General features: G+C 37.3%; 2 protein-coding genes across 2 annotated transcripts; both read right to left on the reverse strand.

The window, feature by feature from the left end:
- Positions 1 to 339: 339 nt before the first annotated feature.
- On the reverse strand, positions 340 to 1,562 carry LOC132175678 (uncharacterized protein At5g39865). The gene has a single exon (XM_059587699.2). The coding sequence runs from the start codon at positions 1,480 to 1,482 to the stop codon at positions 562 to 564; it is 921 nt and encodes a 306-aa protein (XP_059443682.2). The 5' UTR covers positions 1,483 to 1,562; the 3' UTR covers positions 340 to 561.
- A 1,363-nt stretch (positions 1,563 to 2,925) lies between these two features.
- LOC132175718 (growth-regulating factor 8) lies at positions 2,926 to 5,256 on the reverse strand. Its single transcript, XM_059587739.2, has 4 exons — positions 4,753 to 5,256; positions 4,200 to 4,373; positions 3,759 to 4,086; positions 2,926 to 3,595 (listed from the first exon to the last, which is right to left on the reverse strand). Exons 1-4 carry the CDS (start codon positions 5,102 to 5,104, stop codon positions 3,049 to 3,051), a joined length of 1,401 nt encoding a protein of 466 aa, XP_059443722.2. The 5' UTR covers positions 5,105 to 5,256; the 3' UTR covers positions 2,926 to 3,048.
- Between the last annotated feature and the right edge of the window lie 4,449 nt (positions 5,257 to 9,705).

Genomic DNA, 9,705 nt, shown 5'->3' on the forward strand with positions numbered 1-9,705 from the left:
CTTCCATCTCATATTCAGGGCCGGCACCCACCAATGACCTAGCTAGCCCCAAGATGTTCCAATTGACACATCCTCCAAAAGCATTGCCAATCAGCCGGCCCTAAATGGCCCCAAGACAACTTTCTGCACCATCTCATCCTAGGAAAAAGATGTCTGCAGTATGTGGAAAGTCTTAACAACAATCATAATTGGTGCAAGATATGAATCACCCAATTTCAAAAATCTTCTCAATTGCATAAATTTATACATGTCAAGTGATTAGATACAGCTCAAATACCGTAATTTGAGCTGCTATGGAATGCAATTGAGACCATCAACTAAAAGTTAACGACATAGTGATAACTAAGCACCATATTGAACATATAATTGCGCTTACTTTTCTATTATTCCACTACATATTGAACATCTAGTGCCTTACAGATAAACCAAATTACAGCACAACAGATTATGATTTCATCACAAACTTCAAATCAGTGAAATTTGGGTACATCTTACTCTACAGATGGGGCAGAGCACCAAGCACTAGCAGATAGCATATGATCAACAAGGTAGTTGAACTGATCAGCTACAAATGGGGCAGAGCACCAAGCCATTCTCATTACATTCAGGGCACCTCACCACCACAGTGCTCCGATGCGGATGACCCACTTCCTCCTTCACCACCATCACCATTTTACAGCTCCCACTGCACTGAAAACAGGGCAAAAACCTCACATCCCCACACCCTTCGCAAACACCCAGACCTCTCTTCTTTGGAAGCCCATCAAGAAGCTCACCCAGCAAACCCTCCTCCGCCATTTTCAGCACCTCCTCCGCCCCACCCACATACCTCCCCTTCACAAACACTCTCGGAGGCACCATTGCGTCTCTCTCTGCTTTCCCTCTCATCAGCTCCCTCAGCTCCTCTCTGAACCCGCGGTCCATTGATATATCTCGCTCGGAGACAAAAACTCCCAACCCTTGTATCACAGCCCTTACTGCATTGCACGCCTCGAAAGTCCGCCGCACGCCCCGCAACGTCGTTGTATAGATCACCACTCTGTTCTCCCCCTTGGGCGGGCATAACCTCTCGAACCTGTCCAGGACCGAAAAGGGTCTCGAAAGGTTGTCGCTTTTCATACGGTTAGGGTCTGAGTTCTCTTTGTTGGCTTTGTTCGAGTCTTTGAAGAAGCGGAAGCTGTCCGCGGTGTACTCGAGGCCGGCCATGAGTTCCCAAGAGTTGATGACCTCGGCTGGGTCCGGGCGGAGGAGGGGGGGCCTGGGCTCGGACCAGAGAGACTTAGATTCGGAAAAGAAGGAGCCGAGGGTGAACCGGGAAGGTGGGGTTGGTGGAGTTGTCGGTGACGGCGTGGATGGTGGGTCGAGAGTGAGAAGGCCATAGGTGGTGGAAGTGAGCGAGACGATGTGGTGACTCAGTGCTGAGCTCCCGAGTTGGGTGAACTCGTCGTCGTGGTTGAGCAGATTGGAAGACACACAGCCCATGTCTTTGTTCTTGGTCTTTGAGCTTCCCTTCAAATGGTCTACCGAGTTTGAACACAAAAGAGTGAGGGTGAGAGAGAGAGAGAGAGGACAAAAGGTTCAGATACAAAGGGAGACTTTTTGGGAAAGGAATTTACTTTAATTTTTTATTTTTTTACTTTAAAAGAATTAAATAATGATTCAGTGTGTAGTAAAGATATGAAAGGTGTTTGTCATTCAATTTTCAAAAATCTGTCCTGTGGCCACAAATATGGCACACAAACTTTGAGCGCTAAAATTTAATTCAAATTCAATGAGATAGTTGTCTGCCCCCAATTGGAGCCAGCCTCGTTTTGAGTGAATTTGGGTCATCTTTTTATTCAAATTTAACTTTTACTCTTTACCCAATGTCAATTACTTTTTACTATTATTCAATCAAACTTATTACACCTTTAGGCCACTAAACAGTCATTGTTTAATGCAAAACAGTCCCCAGGTGAAATTCTAATAGCCTAAGAAAGGGAGTAGGATCTATTAACTAGTTCTTTTCACTTTTTTAGAGAACAAACATACTATTCTAATATAATTAACAGGATATTCTCTAATTCATTTGAACTGAGGATCCTAGTTCTTAAGGGGAGCATAAATACAAGTAACAATTGGTGTTTATATGTTGGGTTTAAGTCGTATCGAGGTAAATTTGAAATGAAAGTTATGAAAGTAAAACACTTATTTGAAACTTTTGAAGCAATTAATTATTAATTGGAATGCACCTCCATTCCCATACCAAAAGTTACAAATTTTTCGACCCATATAAATTCTTGGAATGTCACTTGTTCACTTTCTGAACTTCCTTCAATGTCACAACATCAATTTCAATTAAATTGTTAGTAGAATATGGAAAGTCTTAATCTCCAACGTGCTCCAACTCAATCTAAATTGAATGCCGAAAAGAATATGAAAAGTATATATTGATATAATTTTTTTTTAAATCTCACTTACTAATTAAAAGTGACTTCTTCTCGCTTAACTGGCTTTTTCCTGAGGGCAAAGCCCTAGGTTTGACGACCCATTCCCTTCATCCCTTGGTGTGCTTGGGTTGGTATTAAACTGCCAATTGACTTCACTCATCACCTTACAGCTCTAAAGTAGAGCTCCCCCACAAGAAATGGAGGAAATTGATGCTTGGGCTTTTGATCAAGTTGGTCCATTGAGCTATAGAAGGTCTATGCCATCAAAACAAGAGGTGATGCATTTTTTTTTCTTTCTTTCCAAGTCCCATTTACTATTAGTTGGATAGGAAATTCAAGAGAAGAAAAAAAAAGATAACAGAGGTTAATGTTGTTCGGCTATAGACCTACATTTACACATGTTAACACGCAAGTGATGTTGGCAAATCAAAACAAACTGCACTCAAATTTCTAACAATTTGCTGTTCGGATTGCTAAATCGATAAATGTGCCAACCAGAAAACTTGTTTGGACAAGTAAGTTCTATATTAATTCTCTCACATTGGATGTCTGAAAGCAATGCGGATAGTAAAATTGCTAGCTAGAATCTTTATTGTGTTACTCAGCTGATTGAATTGAGTCATTTCCCACCCTCTCTGCATGGGCTTCTACTGCTGGTGGCGCCATTGCTGCAGCCAAAAGGGGATCCAGCTTTTGCAGAACCATCAATATTGCCAAGGTACAAGGCTTCTGCTAATGGTCCACCAGGTGGCGAACTCATCCACGAAAGTGAATTCATCCACGGGGATTTCATGTCTCCTCCATTCTCCCGTTCTGAACCCGAAGTTCCAGCACCCATTTGGTCATTTTTGCTTTCTTCATTAATTTCATTTCCAACACACATTGATGGTGCAAGGTCTGAAAGTGGTAGCTTTGAGCAATTGTTGTTAATTTCACCAATATTATTATTATCTCCCTCTGCTGTGGACCACGCATCAAGAAAATGCCTCTTTTGTTGCGTGTGGTTGAGGTTTAGAGCTCCTTCCAAAGTTTGCAGTCCTTGGCCATCACCCACATGTGTAACACAGTTGTTTAATTCCACATTGAACTGCATCATTTGCTGCCAGGACTCTTGTGTCGCGCCAGCCACAGGGAAGCTTTCTCCTTTCGTGAACCACTCCAAGCACCTTCACGGGCCAGGTAATAAATACACATTTATTTACAAAAAAACAAAAGCTGAAGACCCATATCACATTAATGGCTGAAGGATAAGAACAAGAATAGGAGTAAATGTTTAGGTCCTAAGATTCAGAGCAGACAGAGAAAGCATTGAAACCCCAATTCACCCACCTGGATGGTTCACATGATGTTGCAGAGACAGAGACCATGGTTGTAGGACATGGATGGTTGTGACATGTCCGGTTAAAAAAATGAGGCTTTTGATAAGGCTTGGTAGTGGCATTATTGTTGATTTCGTTGTTGTTGATGAATTGGGCTTCTGATTCCACAGGCTTTCTTGAACGGGGACGGCTTTTGTGAGAGTGTCTCTCACAGTATTTCTGATCAAGCGTTGCGTCTCTCGAGCACCGCCATTTCTTCCCATCTGTTCTCCGACACCTCCATGGCTCTGGATCCGAGTTGTTTGAGAACCCCAATTCCCAAGAACCACCATTTCCATCTGAACAGAAGAAAAGAAGAAAAGAAAAAAACCATTGCAACAAATTGTAGCCTTTTTTTAAGGAAAAAGATGACAAATTGACAAAAAGATTACAAAGATTATGAGATTCTTACAATTGGAGTGGGAGTGAGCAACATTTGAGGGACTTTTGGTAAAGGGTACGAGGATTTGAGGAGGGACAGGGACAGAGGCCATCATGTACTTGTAAGCCATAGCTTGTCTCTCAAGCTCTTGCCACTGAGCTGCTGTAAAAGGAACTCTCACATTTTCAGATGCTGCCATACCTCCTGCAAAAAAGACTACAGCTTTATACATATTTTTGTTGATGAGTAAGAATTCTATTAAACTACAAACCAGTATCTACCAAACCAATCTCCACAGAAACTAGCAACTAAAATTCTGCAGAAAAAAAAAAACACTGCAGAAACTCGAGCAACAAACAAACAGACCATCCATCCTATACAGGGGTATTATCTGCAGAACCATATTATCTACAGAAACTATACATCAACCCAAAAAATCTCACAACTACACATTCCTGCAAAACATACTGCTTTACTTATTTACCCCCGAGTTCTCCCATCCTTTACTCTTGAAATACTGAGACCATAAATCAGTAGTGAATTAGCTAGAGCCATGAGTATAGTGAGAAAAGAAGAACTTTACCTGAGGAATTGAAGGTAAAAATATCAGTGTTGGAGGGATTCAGAGGCTTTGGCACCACTGCAGCTCTGGCACCAGAACCAGCATCAGCACCAACAACAAGATCGTATATATCCCTCATAGGCGCCACTTGGTTACTTGTGTTACAGAACATATGCCTACCACCACCAGTTTCCCAACCAAAACCACCATTGCTGGGCAGAGCTTCATGAGAAGGATGATCATGATGTGGCATCACCATCATCATCTTCTGAGGAAATGATTGAGCAGGTTGCATCCTCAAACCCAACCCAACATCGCACTCTGTTGCTGTTGCTTCCTTCACCCAACCCACTAACCCGTTTCTTGTCTCCATGAGATCAAAAACCCACCTTTCCCATCAACCACTCTACTCTTAGCCCCAAATGGAAAATAGGTTATCTTAAGACTCAAGCTAGCTCTTTCACTCTCTGCGGGACTTCTAAAACTTATGTATGTGAGACTTGGGAGTCCTTAAAACATATCCCACATCCGAAGTAGATGCGAATGAAGAATATTTCGTTATTAGACTTTGTTATGAAAATAAGGAAAATACGGAAAACGAAATTACTCCTCAAGTGTGTTAAAAAAAAAATAGGGTTAAATACCAAATACCCTTCTGGGGTTTGGTAACTTTATTTTTACTTCTTTGAGGTTTCATTTTTATCACAGGACCCCCTGCAGTTTTGATAAAGGACCAAGTTAGTCTATCTGTTAGTTCACCGTTAGGACTGACACGTGGACCAATCAGATGTTGACACGTGGCACATATTTAATTTTTTTTAAAATTAAAAAAAAAAAAGAAAAAAAATTGGCCACCCCCAAATTTTTTTCTTTTATTTTTTTATTTTTTATTTTTATTTTTATTTTTATTTAAAAAAAATACATTTTTTTTTAATTTAAAAAAAAATTTAAAAATTAAATATGTGCCACGTGTCAACATCTGATTGGTCCACGTGTCAGTCATAACGGTCAACTAACAGATGGACTAACTTGGTCCTTTTTCAAAACCCCAGGGGGGTCTTGTGATAAAAATGAAACCCCAGTGGGGTAAAAATAAAGTTACCAAACCCCAAGAGGGTATTTGGTATTTAACCCAAAAAAATATTTGCCCCCACTAAATAAAATGGTATGCAATTGGGTTATAACAAATTTTTCTCTAGGATACAATGAAACCTAGAAATTTTGGTTATGCACAAATGAAATTAAAACCCGAAAATACCTTCAAATTTTCTATCCCAATCAGAGACAAGAAAAAATATATATTCAAATTTTAAAATTCAAATAATGATATAAAAAGAATTGAATATCAGAGAGTACTTAATTATCTCTAAAACTTATCAGATAATTTCAAATTTCAAAAACTTGAATTTTCGAAATGTAAGCTGTTATATATTCAACTGCTATTAAACTATTGTAAACCACTAAATCCAACTGGTACTTAATTCTGACCGTTAGATTAAATAATTATCTTAATTATTTAATCTCAATTATTAGATCAACAGTCTAGTAGATTCAACCACTGGATCTACTTAAGAAGCATCCTATGCTTTAGATCAAACCATTAAATCAAACAATCTTGATCGTTCAAAAATGAATGGTCATGATTAGATCGCTCCGAGCTCCGATGCTTCATGCCAAGTGCGCCACTAGTGCCCTACAATCCACGCCATGCGCACCTCCGGTGTTTTCCACCATACTATAACGTGCACTAGAGTGTATCATAGCATAGCTCATTTAATAGCTTAAGTTTGTTGGACCTTATAAATGACAACAAAATTTTCTATCTTCCCAATAGGAATGGGATCTTCATGATTTAGTTCATGGTCAAGATCTCTTTAAAGAGATCCAACGACCACAAAGATACCACGTGTCTCACTTATTCAAAAATAATAAAATATTATTTAATGTTTTTTTTTTAAATAAAATAAAATAATTATTTTTGTTTTTTGATATGGCCCTTGGGGGTGGTCGGACTACCCCCAAGGGCGACCGTTTGGCCTAAAGGTGACTTCGACCACCCCATGGCACTTGGATTGCCTTCCTTTTTTTCACTTTTTTTTTTGGATTTGGCTCTTGAGGGTGGTCGAAGACACTTTCAGGCCAAACGATGGCCCTTAGGGTGGTACGGCCACCGCCAAGGGCCAAATCTATATATATATATATAGGATGGCCCTTGGAGCCACCCCAAATCGAAGCCACCCCCAGATCAGCCGATCTAAGGTGGTCAAAGCCACCCTCAAGCCAAACGGTGGCCCTTAGGGGTAACCACCCCTAAGAGCCATATCAAAAAACAAAAAATAATTATTTTATTTTATTATTTATTTTTAAAAAAATATTTATTATTTTTTAATAAGTGAAACACGTGGCATCTTTATGGTCGTTGGATCTTTGAAAGAGATCTTGACCATGAACTGGATCCTCTCCAATCCATTTTATCTCATTCCTTTTCAATGTAACACAATCTTCATTCAATACTCTTTAAAATCTTCCATTTAAAACACTCCCATGACACAAAATAATATATATATATATATATATATATATATTGAAAATATTTCAACAAACTTAAATCTATAAATCTAAAGGAAAACTTCACTTACCCTTAAATTGTCATTCTTTTTGCGTTGTTCTTTCTAAAAGTTCAAAATTTCTTAATTTAGTGTATCAAACTTTTAATTTTTTTTAATGTCCCCCATCTGTTAGGATTTTCCGTTAAATCCCAACAAAATTTTCAAAATACTCTATTTTTTTTTTTTAAAAAAAAAAATTTAAATTTTTTTTGCAAAGATTAAGGCATGAATATTTGTGCAAATATAGTTAAATTTAGACCAACACCTTAATCTTTGCAATTTTTTTTCCTAAAACAAATGAGGGTATTTTGGAAGAAGTTAACAGATGGGTGAGATTGCAAACAATTGAAAGATGAATATACTAGGGAAAACTTCACTTTGGACTCTTGAATTACCATCCGTTTTGACATTCCCCCCAAACTTCAAAATCTCCCAATTTAAACCCCTGAACTTTCAATTACAGACAATTTGAACCCCTCTGTCCAATTTTGCCGTTAAAACTCTTAAAAAGACAAAATTACCCTTCAATTTTCTTTTTATTAAAAAAGTAAAAATTGAAAAATAATATGAATTTTTTTTTTTTTTGAAAAAAATGGTCACAAGGTGGCCCAACTGTTGGTCACCTTGTATTTTTTTAATTTTTAATTTGAAATTTTATAAAAATGTCAAGGGTATAAACGTCATTTTCTAACTTGTGTCATTTAAAATCTGACCTAGGGGTTCAAATTAACTGCAATTGAAAGTTGAAGAGTTCAAATTAAGAAATCTTGAAGTTTGGGGGGCAAGTCAAAACGGATGGTAATTTAGGAGTTCAAAATGGAGTTTCTCCAATATACTAAACTGAGAGAAATTAAACTTTAAGAGACATATTGTAAAAGTCATGACCATTCACCCAAATTTTTAAGCGTACAATATTTATATAAGACCAAGACCTCATTTCGAAAAGTAAAAATATTTATCTTCTCAACACAACTTTATCATAACCTTATCTCACTCTAACGTGAAAGAAACAAGTGGTGAGATGCATTAATTTCAGGCTTGTAAAATACGGTAGACGAAGACCCGAAAGTTAGGTTGTCCCCTCCCTCTGTTTTTTAACAAATTATATCTTCATCGATAAAACAATAAAATATCGCTAAATGCTCTATATAATAATAGAGATACAATTTAGAATTTTCATAACTCAAACATTATCTATGACATACACAATTATCTACAAAAAGTCATCGTTCCAATTAGTTTTAGATCTACAACAATTCTAATGAATCATGTCTCTATCCGCTGCCAGATTATTGATTCTTTGGCTTCCATTTTTTTTTTTTTTTTTTTTAATTTTTTAATTTTTTAGTATCTACTACTAGTGCTTTATCAATCGCTGTCTCTACCATAGTGACAATTTTTCTTTATGCCTAATAACTCATCCGTTATCAGTGTATGGTTTGTTCACAGAAAATGAACCATAAGAAAACAAAAGACCGACGGGAAACCAATTCCGTTATTCTTGAGGATTCGTGAAAACAAAGCTGAAAAAAACAAATAAAACTTCACCACATAGATCGCTACTAAAAGCAGATCTAGAGATAATATATTCTTATTTAAAAACAATGAAAATACAATAACAAAAACCCAACACACCATCATACGTTTCATGCGCCACGTGCCGCTATAATGCACCCTGATGACCATTGATATCATGAAAGATGATATCATGCGGCAAATAGGTAATGTTAGAAGTCTCTCGTGTCACTAAAAAAATGAGTTAGTTTTTATAATTATTATTTGATCAAAATTTAATAGTGATTTAAAAGCTGCACAATTTTTGAAATGACACAAAAAGAAAAACAATAGTGACTTCTAGCATTATTTAGGACAAATGTTACGAGCTGACGAAGAACGACATATATATATATATATATATATATATATATATTAACCTTGTCAATTTGGTTTTCCATTATTGAGCTTGTTAAGTTATTAACTTATTATTATTGCCATAACAGGGAAAGGGAATTAAAATTATGTAGATATTGGCAAGCAGATCGAGTTTCTTGTGATCACAGTGGTTTATAAATTAGAGAATTTAGAATCACGATGCGGTGAAGGCCGGGTGTTGGAGTTCTTCACGTACGTCACCTTTCTGTATAACCTTAATTTTCATGATACTAACAAACTATGACATGAAAATCTTTTTTCGGCGCAAAAACTGGCCTCAACATGCATACAAAACTTGGAATCATCAGAACCTGTATGTACACCTATATATATATAAACACCACTTGAAGAACAGATTCAAGCTAATTACTCCAATCACCAAGTAAATTAATATTTAAAAGCCCAACTAATTACCATGAGTCACCTAGCAGCC

The sequence above is a fragment of the Corylus avellana genome, chromosome 3, assembly GCF_965113065.1.
Source record: "Corylus avellana chromosome 3, dhCorAvel1.hap1.2, whole genome shotgun sequence".
In the NCBI taxonomy this organism is placed as follows: domain Eukaryota; kingdom Viridiplantae; phylum Streptophyta; class Magnoliopsida; order Fagales; family Betulaceae; genus Corylus; species Corylus avellana.